At 34.5% G+C, this 17,459-nt stretch overlaps 2 protein-coding genes across 5 annotated transcripts; one reads left to right on the forward strand and one right to left on the reverse strand.

The window, feature by feature from the left end:
* Positions 1–825: 825 nt before the first annotated feature.
* LOC110644795 (pyruvate kinase isozyme G, chloroplastic) lies at positions 826–11,750 on the forward strand. 4 transcript variants are annotated; one of them, XM_058135852.1, is made up of 13 exons: positions 826–1,267; positions 1,932–2,213; positions 2,780–2,945; positions 3,957–4,091; positions 4,205–4,315; positions 4,412–4,500; positions 4,613–4,675; positions 5,163–5,338; positions 8,267–8,366; positions 8,590–8,738; positions 9,630–9,738; positions 9,825–9,969; positions 10,827–11,750. In XM_058135852.1, the coding sequence occupies exons 1-12, from the start codon at positions 1,037–1,039 to the stop codon at positions 9,936–9,938; spliced, it is 1,725 nt and encodes a 574-aa protein (XP_057991835.1). In that variant the 5' UTR covers positions 826–1,036; the 3' UTR covers positions 9,939–9,969; positions 10,827–11,750. The 4 variants fall into 4 exon arrangements, with proteins under 4 accessions (XP_057991835.1, XP_057991833.1, XP_057991832.1 ...); XM_058135850.1 differs by lacking the exon at positions 10,827–11,750 and adding an exon at positions 10,429–10,752; XM_058135849.1 differs by lacking the exon at positions 10,827–11,750 and adding an exon at positions 10,445–10,752.
* LOC110644794 (protein NRT1/ PTR FAMILY 7.3) lies at positions 11,239–15,312 on the reverse strand. Its single transcript, XM_021797734.2, has 5 exons — positions 15,101–15,312; positions 14,763–14,877; positions 13,385–13,602; positions 12,671–13,233; positions 11,239–12,561 (listed from the first exon to the last, which is right to left on the reverse strand). The coding sequence occupies exons 1-5, from the start codon at positions 15,125–15,127 to the stop codon at positions 11,685–11,687; spliced, it is 1,800 nt and encodes a 599-aa protein (XP_021653426.2). The 5' UTR covers positions 15,128–15,312; the 3' UTR covers positions 11,239–11,684.
* Positions 15,313–17,459: the final 2,147 nt, after the last annotated feature.

Consider the following 17,459-nt stretch of genomic DNA (forward strand, 5'->3'; position numbering starts at 1 on the left):
TTATATACGAAAAATTAACAAAAAATTAAATAAAAATAAATTAAATCATGAATAATGGGTATAAATAATATGCATAGCATGTTTAAAAAATTAATAATTAATAAATAATTAAAATATATATTATATAATATATTTATATTATTATATTATAAAATATATTTAAATCTAAATATACATCTATTTTATAATTAAATATTATATAATTTAAAAATAACTAAAATATATTAATTCATTTCAAAATTTAAATACTAATTAAGTATAACTTCTTATGAAAATAATTGTATGCAATTATTTGAGAATCAAGAATTAAACCAGATTTGAATTTTAATGAAGTATACTTTGCAATGATGACATATTTATTTAATATTAATTAATTACATAAATATTAAATTTTGAAAAATAAAATCTATATCTTTATAAGTAATGGCATATAAACATTAGATACATTTAATAATTTCATGTTAAGTGTCTTGGCTCATACACTGTAGCATTTTTTAAAAATTATTTCATAAAAAATTATTATTTACCCTCTATAATTTAATGAAATTAATTACTTATTACCTATAATTTAAAAAATATACTATTTTATTTTGTTAAACTTTTTTTTTTTAATCTTAGAATGGCTAAGCATATTCCTAAAGGAACTAAATAATATAATAGATTAAAAATAAAGGTGCTAAATAATACAATTTTTTAATATGAAAGGATCAAATAAGAAATAAAATAAAATAAAATGAAACTTCCATGCGACCCCTAATAATCGGGAGGTGCACTTATGCTCGCGTGTGCGAGCGTCGCTTTCTTTTCTCAGAAAATCAAACTCAAACTCAAGCAGCGCAGAGCAGAGCAGCCAACTGTCCTAACAAGCAAAATAGACTCTCTCTCTCTCGAATAAAAACCACATGATAAATCAATCAAAACGAATCACTTCTGTGTCTCTCTAGAGAATAGTTTTTTGTTTCGCTCTGCGCCTCTGTTTCACTGTTACTCTCCATAACGAAAGCCGCAGCAGAACACAGATACAGAGCTTATACAAATGGCGACTATTAACCATATCTCTCCGAGAATGTCCACCAAGGATCCTAGCGTCTTATCCTCATCGAGGAACCTGAGCGATGTTTCTCTTTTGGATTCCACAATTACTCGAACCAGATGTTTCTCTCAATTTCAAAAGCGAGTTTTTTCTGTTAGATCCATGGCGGTTACCGAGCAGAATCCTCAGAAAGGGTCACTCGCTTCTGTAAATGGTCCTTTGGCTACTACTTCTGTGAGTTTGCTTTCTTATTTGCTTTTACTCTGTTTGCTTGCTGAGAAATTGTGAGAGAAAGAAAATTAAGAGAAAAACGACGATTTTTAGATTTTGATTAGTTGAGAGTAGTTGAAGCAATATGAGGAAATGAGCTTCACTAGTTTCTTTTAGTAATATTGTTGTTGGTGCTACTAGTATATATATATATATATATATATATATATATATATATATATATATATATATTTATTATTTTTATTTTTATTATTATTATTATTATTATTATTTTTTACCTCTTCCACGAACATTAATGGCGCTATTTCGTTAATTGAAAGACTGGAAATCAGCTCGAGTCTTGGAATTTCGTGCTTCAATTAAGCTTTCATTTCATTATAAGGGAAGGTAACTGTGGTTCTATAAACATTGACTTGATTTTTGTTTGCATCCATAACTATGTTCTTTATTAGCGCTAAACGCTATTGAAGATGCCTCATCAAAATTATTTTTGCACCAAACATGTCAAGAGTGCTGTGTTTTTAATGAGTATGGGATTTGTGATTTATTTATTTAATTTTATGCACCAAATTGATGAGATTCTACGGCTCCTATTTGGGGTGCACCTTAGAATTGAATTGTACGGATGTATACAATTATGTAACTTGTAGATATTCAATTATTCTAGGACAAGGTGAACTCTCCTGTTGAGCTTTTGACTAGCAGCCAGAATCTGGGACGTGAAAACAAAAATTCATATGCTCAAAGAAAAACAAAAATAGTTTGTACAATTGGTCCTTCCACAAGCTCACGTGAAATGATATGGAAACTAGCAGAAGTTGGAATGAACGTGGCTCGCCTAAATATGTCACATGGAGATCATGCATCCCACCAGAAAACTATCGATCTGGTTAAAGAATTTAATGCTCAATCTGATGACAAGGTTATTTCTATAATGCTAGACACCAAGGTATATTCCTTTTGAGAAGTTCTAATTAGATCTCCTTTAATTCATTTCTTTTTATGTCAAATCTCCATTGATAATGGTTGTTTGTGAGGTTAAATTTGTGCATCTTTTGAAGTCAGTTGAAGAAGAGACTTGGTTTTATGAATTCTAAGTTTTTCTGTATCACATTGCAAATCCATTTTCTATTTCTAATATAACATTTTAAAATTTCTAATTGTTATTGACAAATGTTTAGGCCTTCAGATTTTTTTAATTATTATTTTTAACTAATGCTTTGGACTTAGGTTAATGGGGAACATAACACATTGCTACTTTCACTTTTTGTATTTACATTTATCACATGTCCTTTTATATTGACATGCGGTCTGCCTAGCTGCAATTTTTGTTGCCAAAAAAAAAAGGAATGAAAGAAAAGCAAAAGAAGGTACTATAGGGTGGGATGAATCTAATAATACCATTACCTAAATGTATTCACCAACTATCTGGATAAGTTTTCTTGCCATTGAACTGTGTATTTAGAACTACTTTTCATATATCAAGGTTTTTTTAGATACTTTTGATTGATGCAGGGTCCGGAGGTTAGAAGTGGGGATGTACCTCAACCAATTATGCTGAAGGAGGGACAGGAATTTAATTTCACTATCAGAAGAGGAGTCAGCACAGAGGACACTGTTAGTGTAAATTATGATGACTTTGTGAATGATGTTGAGGTTGGGGACATACTATTGGTGGATGGTAAGTATGGATTGTATTTGCACTTCTCTACTCTTTGTGATTTCACCAGTCCGCATCAAATGATTCATGAAGAAATGCCTGTTACATAAGTGTTTGAGTGGATAACTTGAGACTTGAAACTTTGGGTCCAGGTTGATAGGCCCCCTCCATTCAAGTTACTAGCACAATAGGCTATTTTTAGCACAACAGGCTATTTTTTGTGACACAAAGTGATACAGAGCTGAACTAGAAATATGGTTGTATAGATTTTCAACATTTAGTGCATTGGGAATGTGCTTATGAATCACTGAGAGTGAAACATAGGCATCTTTGATAGACTTTGGCACTCAGATTAGCCACCAAATGGAGAAAGATTGTATTAGTAGTTGTATTATGGGCACAATGCAGACAAGGCAGGTAATTGTGATACCCTAATTTCACGTTAAAAGAATATTAAAAAGGATGCCTTGTATGCAAGAACTAAGTGGAAGTTGTTAAAAATTAGGAGTTGTAAACTTTTTGACCATGTCAGCTGGTCCACTTAATCTTGGTTGTTGGGCTGTTAATTGTTATATTGCTTGTACCTTACACTAACTAATAGGATGTTTGCTTTGCATTTATAGTGGAAATCAATAATATCCAAATTGTTGAATTTTACAATATATAAAAATGAGTTATGGGATTGTGATTATTGATGACATTCATATTTGAAGTATTTGAACTCATGCAATTCCATTAAATTGTTGATTTCAACGATTATTAAATTGTGGATTTCAATGATTAAGGTAGATCTACTTGTAGTGATCCATTTTGTTCCTTATTGAGATCTTTTTGTTGTCTGGATTATCATTTATTTGTACAATTCTTAATGGTAACTGTCATATTGAGACCATGAGTTGGCTATATTTTTCTTTTGACCTTTTCTCTTTTCATTTACTTACAAGGGGGATGTTTTCTATAAATTATATGATGAAGTCCTAACTTGCCAGTTGTTTGCAAGACTTGAGGAGTTATTTTCTTTGACCGTGGTAGGTGGAATGATGTCATTAGCTGTGAAGTCAAAGACAAAGGATTTGGTTAAATGTGTAGTAGTTGATGGTGGAGAACTAAAATCCAGGCGGCATTTAAATGTGCGTGGAAAAAGTGCAAATCTTCCTTCAATTACAGGTTATTATCTCTTTCAAAGATGGTAATTGTTGCTATGAACGTTTATTACTTGTTCATTTGCCATCTATTAGTTTCTTAATGAGGAGACTAATATATATTGTCATTTTTCACAGATAAAGACTGGGAAGATATCAAATTTGGGGTGGACAACCAAGTTGATTTCTATGCTGTCTCCTTTGTGAAGGATGCTAAAGTGGTCCATGAATTGAAAGATTATCTCAAAAGTAGAGTATTTTCTTCATTTTATAAAGTCCAAATTACAGTTTCGGCATTCACTTATTTCTTTTTCATCTAATCAAGCTCTTGAAATCCTCATGTAGGAAGCAATGCTGACATTCATGTGATTGTAAAAATTGAAAGTGCTGACTCTATACCAAATCTTCATTCAATAATTTCTGCATCAGATGGGGTTAGTTTTAATTGCCCTTTTGCTTGTGTGCACATGTAGAGTTTATCTGTTATTTGGGGTCATCATGTCCTCTTGTATTTTGTCGTTTTTATTTTTTTTATTTTTTCAACAGGCAATGGTTGCTCGTGGAGACCTTGGTGCTGAACTTCCAATTGAGGAAGTTCCTTTATTGCAGGTAAATTGACTATATGAGGCTTGTCTAATATATAATGTGTATGTGTTAAATTTCCTCCTAATTTTTGATTAGATGGACAAGTTTGGGGCTAAGAAATATAAAAATCATAGGTTCACATAATGGAAAAACCAGATCTTGAATCTAAGCAAAGATAACTGAGATGACTGGTTCAAAATAATATTGACTGACATTCAATTCTAAGGTCCTACAAAACAAGAGATGGATTTTTTGAGGTCTGGCTAAATTACATTCTATTTCTAGTAATATTGCCTGCCACTCTTGCATTCCTAATCATACTTGGTCAGCCAAATCATTGAAGGTGAAACTCCTACATCTTATTAATATTAAGTCTTCAGATAATCAACAGCACATGCCTTCTTACTTGATTATTTATGTTCAGTGTTTAGATATGCATTTGATTTCATTATTCTGTTAAAAAAATGATGGTTTCAATTATTTAATTGAGTGTTTGTTATTATTCAAACAGGAAGATATCATTAGAAGGTGTCACAGCATGCAGAAACCAGTGATTGTAGCAACAAACATGCTGGAAAGCATGATTAATCATCCTACACCAACAAGGGCTGAAGTTTCAGACATAGCAATTGCAGTACGTGAAGGTGCTGATGCAGTCATGCTTTCTGGAGAAACTGCCCATGGAAAGTAAGTGAACTTAGCTCATTTAGTGATCAATAGCTTTCCTATTTATATGGTACTTGGTGCATTCTTTTGTAGCTTAAACTGTAACAAACTATGACCTGATGTGGAAATTACTTCTTGTGGTAACTCTGCTATTATAGAGTCAGTTGTTCTTTCGGTAAAAAAAAATACTAGTGGAGGCAGGGCTGGAATTGGAGTAACGATTTAGCAGTCTCTAAACCTGGTGACGTGCAACTGTTTGTTAAAGATTTTGGGTGTATGAATCTTAGAAAGAAATTTAGAGAATAGTTTATTTGGGTTATTTTGGGTATTTAAATTATTTATTTTATTTTTGGTATTTGACTTTGTTATTACGGTTACTTTATTTTACTTTATATTATTACCCTATATGAGAATTATTAGGTGCTCTTTGTCATTAGTTTTATATTTTGGATGATTGAGAGTCAAATCAAATTGAGAGTATTGTTCTATTATTTATTGTGTTTTCTGATTTATTTTTGTGGGTTTAAATCAATCTGGTATCAAAGTAAATGGTCAAAATCAAATATAGTATTTAGATATTCAAAACCAAGTTAGCAATTAATTTGGACCTAATGCTCTTTACTTTACATGGCCACCCAATAAATATAAAACATCATTTGAGTCTCAGGTAGAGTACTTTACCTCATTGATAAGCAAAGTTTCAAAGGAAAATGGTCAAGGGTTAGAAATTCTACTCGGGAAAATTCAGATTTAAGGAGGGTCATACACACATACTCCAAATTATAAATTGAAAAAACAATTGTAATAAGATGAATATAACTAATGCAGTGTAATTGTAGTCCTAATGACAAAGTGGTGTATGATATACTTTTCTACACACACACATGCACATACCTATATTTGAAAATTAAATTAAATATATAATACTTCTAATGTTAGTTCAACTGTTAAAACATGAGAAAGATCTAGCTTCAAGTGTACAATGCATATTTAAACTCTTTTTCTTGGAAGTTCCAAATTTTGTCTTAAAGGGCAGTTTTAATTCTAGAATTTACATGCGATATAGAAAATGGAATACATATATAGGTGAGGAACAAATAATATATTTTTTTTTTGTTTCTTTTAGTGTTTATATTGTGCAAGCATGGTACTTTATTTTTGTGGTTTTTGTTCCTTTTGGCTGATTAATTAAATCATATACTTAGTAACATATATATAGGTGAGGAATAGATAATATTTTTTTTCTTTCTTTTGGTGTTTATATTGTGCAAACATGGTACTTTATGTTTGTGGTTTTTGTTCCTTTTGGCTGATTAATTAAATCATATACTTAGTAAGTGGAGAGAGAGTTGTGGAGCATCGACTACGTCGTGATACTTCTATCTCTCTCAATCAATTTGGCTTCATGCCCGGTCGTTCAACTATGGAAGCTATGTTTCTCATTAGAAGCTTGATGGAGAAATATAGAGATGTGAAGAAAGATCTACACATTGTTTTTATTGATTTGGAGAAGGCTTATGATAGTGTTCCAAGAGATGTCCTATGGAGTGTGTTAGAACAAAAGAGGGTATCTATTAGGTATATACAAGTGTTGAAAGATATGTATAAAGGAGCAAGTACTATTGTGCGCACAGTGGGAGGGGACACAAGAGATTTTCCGATCTCAATTGGATTACACCAAGGATCAGTTATAAGCCCTTACCTTTTTACATTAGTTTTAGATGAATTGACAAAACATATACAAGAGAGTATTCCTTGGTGCATGATGCTTGCGGATGATATTGTTCTGATAGATGAGACGCGAGAAGGAGTCAATAGAAAGCTATAGCTTTGGAGAAGTACTCTAGAGTCAAAGGGCTTTAAGTTAAGTAGAACGAAGACAGAATACATGCATTACAAGTTTAGTGAAGGCCAAACTGGCGATAGGGAAGGAGTTAGTTTGGATGGAGTGGTACTGTTCCAAAGTAATCACTTTAAATATCTCGGCTCAGTCCTTCAAGTAGATGGGGGATGTGAGGAGGATGTTAGTCATAGGATTAAAGCTGGATGGTTGAAGTGGAGACGTGCCACGAGAGTTTTATGTGATCGCAAGATTCCCAATAAGTTGAAAGGAAAATTTTATCGTACAGCCATACGACTGGCTATGTTATATGGTAGCGAATGTTAGGCATTGAAGGAGTCGTATGCGTCTAAGATAAGAGTTGTAGAGATGAGAATGTTAAGGTGGATGAGTGGCCATACTAGACTAGATAAAGTTCGTAATGAGAGTATTAGAGAAAAGGTAGGATTGGTACCAATTGAGGATAAGTTGAGAGAAGGGAGATTGAGGTGGTTTGGTCATATGAAGCGTAGACATACGGAGGCTCCAGTTAGACAAGTAGAGCACATTAGGTTAGAGGATAGAAAGAAAAAGAGGGGTAGACCTAAATTGACTTGGAGGAGAGTAGTACAACATGACCTAGAAGTATTACAAATTTCTGAGGATTTAACCCAAAATCGTTTAGAGTGGAGAAAGCGAATCCATATAGCCGATCCCAAATTTTTGGAATAAAGGTTTAGTTGAGTTGAGTTGAGTTGTAGTAACATATAATTTAGTGTCTTTTTTCTATCTGCTTATGGTGGTTCTCTGACATAACCATCTCATAGTTCATTCTATTCTAGTGTAGTTTTTTGCAGTTGTAATGCTTCTAGCATGGTACAATTAAGAATGTAAAGGCTAGATTGTTCTCTCTTGTTCAACTTTGAGAACCGTAACAATTTTGATCAAGTTTGGTCATGGCAATGACCCTCCCTTGACCTTGCAAAAGTGGGGAGTCTCATGCACTGGAAATGCCCTTTTGGTCATGCTAGATACAATTCCATTTTATTAGTCCTAATTGTCAATGTATTTATTTGATCTTCCCTTTTGTAATTGATTTTTCAATTTGGCTATTATGATGATGCGTAAAGGTATCCGCTGAAAGCTGTTAAAGTCATGCATACAGTAGCATTGAGGACAGAGTCAAGTCTTCCAGTCAACATAACACCTCCTGCTGATGGTGCCTATAAGGTATGCATCTTTCTTTTTTATTGTTATTATTTTTAATTTCTAGTTGTTTGGCCATATAGGTTTTATGTTACATCAACTGTATTTGTTTTTGTGATTTTGGACTTGGTGAGAACTGGAACAAGTAAATTTTGGCCATGCTGCAACTGTCCAAGTGACATTTTTCTTAATTCTATCTTTTGTTGTTCTTTCATAGGCTGATTACTTGGTGGGCACTCTTTTGCAGGGCCATATGGGCGAAATGTTTGCTTTCCATGCCACAATTATGGCTAACACTCTCAATACACCCATCATTGTCTTCACAAGAACAGGATCAATGGCTGTACTTCTAAGTCATTATCGACCTTCATCAACAATATTTGCCTTCACAAATGAGTGAGTGTCCAAAGCAAGGTGCAACGTTCTCGTTTTTAAACTTGCTTTTGAGTTTGTAACTTTAACGAAGGCCTTTATATTGCTGCTGTATACAATGTGCTCAAAACTTTATCAGTCGGAGAGCTGGAGGTGATAGTATATGCATTTTTGCTTGTGGTGTTTAAATATAAACTTTTTAGAATGCAATGAGTAGATAGAAGACTAGGCAAGTAAATTGCCTCAGTCAAATTTTTTTGCAGTAGTGTGATTTTACACACCCCAGTGTTTAGGGTTGTTAATGGGCTGAGGCACTTGTGAGCTGCTTGAAGCTTGGCTTGTTTGTTTAATGAGCCAAGTTCGAGTTGATCTTACCAGCTTTTTAAATGAGCTAAATACAAGTTGAGCTCATGAGATTGATAAACAAGTTAAATGCAAGCCGAATTTTAAATGAGTTCAAGTCTAATAAAATCTATACTGGCCGAGCTCTAGCTTCAAATCCGAGCTCGAGTTTAATGAAAATCGTATGAGTTGAACCCGAACTCTTCAAAGCTTGGCTCGTTTACATGCCTACTTGTATTATTGTGCTAATGTTGCATTGTTGGCAGGCAGTGTATGTGCATCCGTGAAAATGATAAATTCTTAGATGTCTAGCTTTTTCTAGTTGGTCAACGGACATATCAATGATATTTACTTCATTATTTTGATATCATCATTGGTTTACCATTTCTATGTTCCATTTAGAAATGACACATCCACAAGCAAACTTGCCTTCAGCTTACAAAGCTCATATAGTCTGCATAACTGAATACTTTCTGTGGCTGCATGATTGTTGCAGTTTATGGCTATACAAATCTAGAGTTTGTGTTAATTTTTCATTCTTAACTTTTCATAACCCATTTTCATGCTGGCCAGAGAGAGGATTAAGCAGAGACTGTCACTTTATCGGGGTGTTATGCCAATATATATGCAATTCTCAAGTGATGCAGAGGAGACCTTCTCCCGAGCCCTCACACTATTACTGGTTAGTAAATTTTATCTACATTGTTTTCTTCTTGAATCAGTACTGCAGGAAGTTAAAACTTTTTTGGAAAACTTTCCATGCTATAGAACAAGGGTCTTTTGGTAGAAGGAGAGCACGTCACTCTTGTTCAGAGTGGAGCGCAGCCAATCTGGCGTCAAGAATCTACTCATCACATTCAAGTTCGCAAGGTCCAGAGCTGATTTTGCACCAGCAAAGCTTTTTATTGGACAGGTTATTTTGTAGTAGCTTATATCTGTATGAAACTAATTAATTATTGTTTGATAAGTAGCAATCTTGTGATTTGTTGTTCCAAGTATGAATTTGAAAAATTCTGTTATGTTTGAAAACCACGAATGAAAATTATTTGTTGGAAATATTTTAATGGGAATTATTCTAGTGATAATGAGTCAGATGTTACCATAAAATTTTGCCATTGTTTAATACACGTTGAAGTTTGTTTTTCAATCTCTATCAACTTACATCCATCTTCTTTGTACTTCCTCCTATCTTTTTATGCTAGATTTGCTAGTGCTCATAAATGTACTTCATCACTCAGCTTCGGCATAAAATTTTATTTATTATTATTATTATTATTATTATTATTATTATTATTATTAATTTAAAATATGAAGTCATGCCAGTATATCCTATCAATCTCTTTCCTTGCTGATCACTAATTTTTGTTTTTAGCGTTTGCCTGAATCAGCCTTTCACTTCAACATAATCTTCTATGCGATGATTTTCACTACCCAACAGATGGCTGACCTTTAACGAACAGATACGTTGTATCAGTTTAGAAAAGGATTTCTCTTATATATGTAAAAAAGCCTAGTGGACGGATGAAATGGTAGTGGTTAGAAATATTATCTGCATACTATAGGCTGCTGATGTATGGTAGCCATTAATATTTTGTACTATACTCTTGACTTTCCTTGGTTTACGAGGGAACCTTTTTTTGAGAGTTGAAACTTGAGACAGCAGCCTTAGCCATGACGTTGACTCTTAGAACTTAAAGTGTTGCTTGCATGTGCAGTTGTTCAGGTTTCTTATTTTGATGTCTTATCTGAAGATTGATATGTCATTGCTAGATATCCAAATACATTGATGGACATCAAGATGAGCATTACTGGGACTATCAACTCCCATCTGATAGATATTTGATTAATGCCGGGAAAATCTTCTTCGCTGATAGAAAATTTTCATCCTCATTTTCTTTCATTATTGATAAGGTATCACTATCAGGATCCTTTTTTCGTCTATTTGGCGTTGGTTCGAAGTTGACATCTCTAGAGACGTCGACTCTAATACCTTTGAACTAAAACTTAATTTTCTTTTGCAATTCAATATTTGCAAGACATAGTAGTGTTTTTGATAGCCTTACCAGCCTAGTTGATGGATTCTTTTTAATTAAGTAGAAAAAGTAAATACAAAAGTTTTTACTAGTATGCTTCATAGATGATTTTCCAGTTAGTCTCTAGTGAAAAGGTAGATAACAAAGACTTTGGGAGGAAAGGAGGCACTTGTTCTATTATTGTCCAGAGAGCAGCTCTCATATACAGGAACTTTAAGGATTCTACAAAGAAAGCTTGCTCTATTTTACATGAAATGACTTACAAGCTCAGGTTAATTCTATGGCTTGTGAGAACCAACAAATTAGTGTGAGGTGATTTTAAATCAAAATTTAATCCACCCCTTTAAACCCATATCTACTCAAACCTACCTCTAAAACCAGAATCAACAGGACAATTGGGTGTTGTAGGAACATGGACAATTAGGTGTTAAGAGTACAGCAAGTAGGTTCCCTGCACTCTCATAGCACCCAATTGTTTTTAGCCCCTTTTCAAACAGATGCTCTCTACAAGGTACTTATCACTACCCCGTGCCTCCCTCTTATTTATATAAGGTGGTACTTTAGGCATTATTGTCCGATTGATGTTTACTAAACATCAGACTTTGAAGTTATCCTCGTCATCGTCATCGTTCTCCATTGCTTTTCCTTCCAGCTTGATACACTTGTACCACCTAGCACATGCCATATACACAACAAAGTCTATGGTTGTCAAAGCAGCTAAGAGGAAGTAAAACCTGTCCAGGTGACCCCTGTTCAGATTTCCTGGGATCCATCCAGGCATGTGATCCACAGTCGAAATCTTCATAACCATAGTCACCAGCAAGCTGCTCACATAGTTTCCTAGTGATATAGATGTCATGCAAAGTGCACTTCCAAAGCTCTTCAATCCGTCTGGTGTTTGTGCATTGAAGAATTCCAATTGACCTACATACATGAAAACTTCGGATGCTCCAATAAGTGCATACTGAGGAACTTGCCAGAAGATGCTCAAGGTGCTTGAGCCTTGGCAATGTGTGCAGTCTCTTCTTGCATACTTCAGTCTATAGCACTCCACAATCCCAGCTGAAACCATTGCCATTATTGCTATCACGAGGCCAATACCCATTCTTTGAAGCTCGGTTAATCCTTTCGATTTTGAGTTTCTAATCCTGCCCACAAGTGGATCAAGAACTCGCCGATAAAGGAAAATGAAAAATGCTACACTGAGAATGTCAAAGCTAGACATGCTGGCTGGAGGTATTCTGAAGTTTGAGATGGTAGTTTTCATTGCAGCACCTTGTTCTACAAACAGAGAGGCCATTTGTGTAAAGACCACTGAGTAGATTATGGTGCAGAGCCAAATTGGGAGTAATCTCAGTATGCATTTAACTTCTTCCACTTGTGTAATAGGACAGAGAAGCCACGGGTTGTGACAACCCTGCCTCCTGTCCTCCATATCTCTTGATGAGATGAAAGCTGCTCTATCCAAGAACCTGAAGTTCATCAAATGAACATGAGTTAGCATTATTATCAATTAAACAATTGTGCAGTAATAATAATCTTGTGGAATCTGAGAAAGTTGATCATGCTTTCAATACTTACTTGAATCCATGAGTGTGGAGTATCTTTCTGTTGCCATTCGCAGAGCACTGTTTTCCATCTACATCATACAAGTCCTCTGCATCTTTTGGCATCTCGACATTGCACTTCTTTGTTGCAGCAACTATGACTTGACAGAACCGGGAAAGAGGATTACCAGTAGGTTTGAAGTGCCTGTATCTGGCTGTTCCTCCAAGAAACAAGACCAATGCTGCCAAGGCAGAGCCTGTTGACACCCAGAAGCCTAGTGCCCACTTCCCTTCATCCTCAAAGTAACCCAATATGGTGTTGGAGAAGAGGGAACCCAGGTTCAAAGCTAGGTAGAAGTAGCTAAAAAATGCCACTTTTGAGTGCCCTTCCTTAGGGTCCTCTTCATCAAACTGATCAGCCCCAAATGTAGCAATATTAGGTTGATATCCTCCATTACCGAGAGCAATCAGATAAATAGAGAGGTAAAAAAATCCAACTTCCATGCTTGAATGGGATCCACATGGAGTCAATTCATCACCACATCCTTTTGGCTTGATCAGGAAAAGGTATGAAGACAGTGACAGTAATACCAGGCCCTGTAAAAACAAGCAATTAGACCTCACAGCCTTAGAGACGATAAAATTCACTTATTTTTGTTGCAAGAAAAATTTGATATTCAGATTAAATAGCTGAGAATCCTTATTGTAAAAGGAAAAAACAAAGGAGGTTAATTGTCAAGTAACTTACAATGACAAAAATGACCTGAAAAATGGCACAGGTTTTGAATCTTCCCCAGTAGGAATCGCTGAGGAAAGCACCCACAAGAGAGAAGATGTAGACAGTTCCAGTCCATTTGCTAACGTTGTTAGCAGCATCAGCATTGTTCTGTTGCAGAACTCTTGTCAGGAACAGCACCAAATTCACCCCTACGCCAAAGAATGCAAGGGTTGCTAGGCCTTGGTTCACTGATTAATTCATGGAACACAACAAACAACACAATAATTTGTGGTTAGTGTCTTCAATTAACACCTATATACCATTGTTGAGATTCTTAATATCTGCTTCTTACATGCAGTTCTAATGTATTATGCAGTTCAAATGGATTACATACCAAAGACAAGAAATTACTCGACCTGAGAGAAGTGATGAAAGAGGCAAATTAGGTGCTATTTGCTCCGGTGAGGTGCAATAGTGGCATGGAGAGGTAAACCATACCTTTCATGTTTTATTGGACTTCTAAGAAGCTTCTTCCACTATAATATATAAATATAATATATTACAATAATATAATATATTAAAAAAAAAAAAAACACGTTTTCAATAACCCACTAACCCGCAATTAATTGTGTAAATTTATGGGAGAGGGACGAAAGAATACGTGGCAGAAACCCAAATCTCAGAAAGAAAACCGAAAGATTACGTGTCAGGTACGTCTTACTTTCAGTGCATGGTTTCTTAACCTTGTCTATCTGTGTCTTTTTATGGTGGCTAAGCAAACAATACCTGTACGCTTGTTTTTTTCTTCACTCTTTACTCTTACGTATGTATTTGTATTCATTCTCTTGCGTCCTCTTCTCCAAAGCGTCATTTCACACAGGAGAAAAGAACCTCCTCTTATCACCTTTATGTTATGTATAGCCGGTTTAGAAATACACTCAAAATTTTTAAAAGTCAATTTTTCCTCCTTTCTTTATTATCTTTTCCCAGAAAATTTGGACAAGAAAAGAAAATTGGATTATCATCTAAATCCCTCTCTTTCTAAAAAATTCCAACTTTTAATGGATAAATGTTGTAAGATGTATGTATAGATATACATAGATCATATGTAGTGTGTTGGGACAAAAGCAATGAACCTATATGGATATGTGGCATTGATGAGTGATGACCCATGCCATGCATGCATCCATACTACGAGGAGAGAGAAGTATATTTTTCTCTTCTGCTTAAGAAAAAAGAATTGAACAAATATAAAAATAAAGCATATCCATCAGGATATATCTGAAAATGACTATTGAACTATTTAAAAACCTTTCTCCAAAACAAAATAAAATCACATAAATAATTAATAAATTTGTTTATTTATTTTTCTAAATTTAATTTTCTTTTTTTTTTCTCAATTACTTACAGAGGATGATAATTCCAGCAACCCACTGTCCAGATTTCTTCTTAATAGCTGGATGACCGTGCCAATCAACTGTTCCATCAAGAGTGTACTCTTCTTGATTCTCTTTGAACTCACCCTGCATGTATAGTAAATTAAAATAAAATTAAAACATTAATATGAATTATATAAATTAATATCCCACTTGCTGCGTTTACACTATGAATTAACAGATTTCTTCATTTTTTATTTTTTCTATAAAAAACAAGAAGAAAGAAAAAAATGAAGTTCTTGGGATTAAAGAAGGGGATGGAAGTTGATTGATAGCTAGCTAGCTAACTAGGAGAGCTTTCCTCACTCACCTCCTTACACATCTCCAAACAAGCCATTGATGAAGTGGGCCAAAGAAAGAAGTATCTCTTCCCTTAAAATGTAGAATTGAAGACGAAGAAAATTAGAGGAAATAAGATTTTGATTTTGTGGTGGGTGATGAAAGATCAGTATTCTCAAGAAGAGAAAGTTTGGGGCTGAAGAGAAGAGGAAGGGTTGTATAAATAGGAAGCAAGAGGCAGAAATGAACGGTGGAGATTTAGAGGAAAAAGAGGGGAGACCCACAAGGCCAAATCATCCAAAAAAATTAAAAAAAAATTATATCTAATGACTGGGGAAAGAAAGTGTCTTTTTATAAGTTCAACATTTTTTTTCTTTTTTTTTTTTGGATTTGTGAAATTACAAATAGGTACATGTAGGTATCCAGAGCCTCTTTCTTGTTTTTAAGGCTCGGATAGGGTGAGGGAAGGGTAATTAATTGGAGGGCGAGGGAGGGTAAGGAGAGGGAAGGGTAAGGGTAAGGAGGGTTACAATAAAAAAAAAATCTCCTGTTTAAAAATGGGTGAATTAATGGAAATGTAAGAAGATGTGATATATATTTTTTTTTGTTTGGAAAGAGATAAAAAAAAGGTAAATAATTATTAAAAATACAAAAATACCATTTCCTATTAGATAAAAATTTATTTTTAATTTTTTTTAATATGTAAATTAAGGCCTTTTATTTTTGACTTGACGATTTATAATTTGCATTTTCGATTGTCTCTTTATGCTAGAACATGGCATGTACCATTTCAACATTCAACATAGATATCTACAAGTGCAAGGATTATTATGAATATGTTAAGTCAAAAGGAGTGGATGTTGGCATGTCAGTTGGACTTGATGTTCTTGTTACATATAAAACAAAATCTGAAGTAATATTTATTTAGTTTGTAATTAGATAATTTATTAAATGGTAAACTCATCATGATAAATCTTAAATTTGCAAATAGTAATGGTCCATCATGAATAAATTACAAAATTAATAAATTAAAACAATAATGGACAAATCTAACAAAGATTGAATAAAGAATGGATTATTTAAAAAAAATTTGATAATTGAAGCATAATAATTGTAGCAAATTATTGAAAGAACAAATGATTTAACAATTAAAATTAAATAGAAAGGTAAAACTAATCTTGTTTCTGCAAGAATTCGAAATCCACGAGAGAGAGCGAAGAGATTAGGTACGGCCACTTGAGAGAGAAGACATTTGTTTGTATTGTTAAACTAGATTTATTTTTAATGTGTGTAATTGGATTTTGATAAAAAATTAAAGATATAATAGGAAAATAAAAAATAAAGTAATTTTCAGCTCTCACCTCCCCCTGCTTACACCCCAATTTGGGGTGTAAGAAAAATTAGAATTTGAGGGGTAAGGAAGGGTAAGCCTTACCCTTACTTACTCTTACCCTTCACTAACTCACTTCTTTCCAAATAAGGGTACAATAGTTACTTACCCCTCCTTGCCCTTATTTACCCTTCCCTCACCCCCATCCAAATAGAGTGTAAAAGATAAATTTTCTCTGAAAGAAAGCTTTTCTTTTTTAAGGCTTTAGGCTTTTCTTTCGCTGAGCAGCGGTTGGCCCTGTCCCTACAGGGAAATGGTTGGTTCTCTATCCCTTCTCCAATTGTGGGTTGCTCTCCTCTGCTTTTGGGAGGCTGTAGATAGGTTTTAAGTCATGGTTATTGGCATATTGGTGCTTCAAGAGACAGAAAGACTTGTCTTAATTTGCCTTCCTTATTAATAGCTATTGGGTTTTGTTTTTGCTACCGGTGTGGTTCAGTTGAGAAGATTTATGTCCCACGTGGGTCTGACTTGCTAAGTTGATCTGGGTGTCTATTTGAGCCGAGAAGGTTGCATGCTCTTCTTCCAGCCTCCCTTAGTTTTGGTGAAGCTGCTATGATGATGGTCCTTTGGTTGGTGTTTGCTGGGTCTAATTTTTGCTGTTGGGATCTCTGGGTGACGTTTCCAGTGTCATCTGTGGGCACCTAGTATCTTAAGTGGCTTTGAGAGCCTACGGAGCTCTATCTAGAATGGGTCCTTACTCGACGGGAGCTTGTTCACTTGAATTGCAAGGTTGAGTTGGTTTTAGAGCTATACTTTGCTTCTACAATTGGTTCTTGGCTTCCCTAGTGTTCACGCTTCTCCCTATCTTTGTGCCACAATTGATCTAGTTACTCCATCTCAAACGAAATCTCAACTGCCTTTTGTGATGTTATTTCGGGTTCGGTATTCGGATGCTAAAGTTTCTATGAAGGAACTGGGTTTAAGGTGATTTTGAGTATGGATCCATGGATTATACCCATGTGCTTGCTGTTGTATTTTATCTGTAACGAACTGAGTCACT

The sequence above is a fragment of the Hevea brasiliensis genome, chromosome 15 (genome assembly GCF_030052815.1).
Source record: "Hevea brasiliensis isolate MT/VB/25A 57/8 chromosome 15, ASM3005281v1, whole genome shotgun sequence".
NCBI lineage: Eukaryota > Viridiplantae > Streptophyta > Magnoliopsida > Malpighiales > Euphorbiaceae > Hevea > Hevea brasiliensis.

Bases quoted from the DNA above. Each gene is read 5' to 3' on its own strand.
- LOC110644795 (XM_058135852.1), top strand. From the start codon at position 1,037: ATGGCGACTATTAACCATATCTCTCCGAGAATGTCCACCAAGGATCCT. The intron at 2,214-2,779 runs GTATATTCCTTT...TGATTGATGCAG, and splicing joins CTATAATGCTAGACACCAAG to GGTCCGGAGGTTAGAAGTGG. The intron at 4,316-4,411 runs GTAGAGTATTTT...ATCCTCATGTAG, and splicing joins ATTGAAAGATTATCTCAAAA to GAAGCAATGCTGACATTCAT.
- LOC110644794 (XM_021797734.2), bottom strand. From the start codon at position 15,127: ATGGCTTGTTTGGAGATGTGTAAGGAG. The intron at 14,878-15,100 runs GTGAGTGAGGAA...CTATACATGCAG, and splicing joins GTTTGGAGATGTGTAAGGAG to GGTGAGTTCAAAGAGAATCA. The intron at 13,603-14,762 runs GTAAGTAATTGA...TGAATTAATCAG, and splicing joins TGCTGGAATTATCATCCTCT to TGAACCAAGGCCTAGCAACC.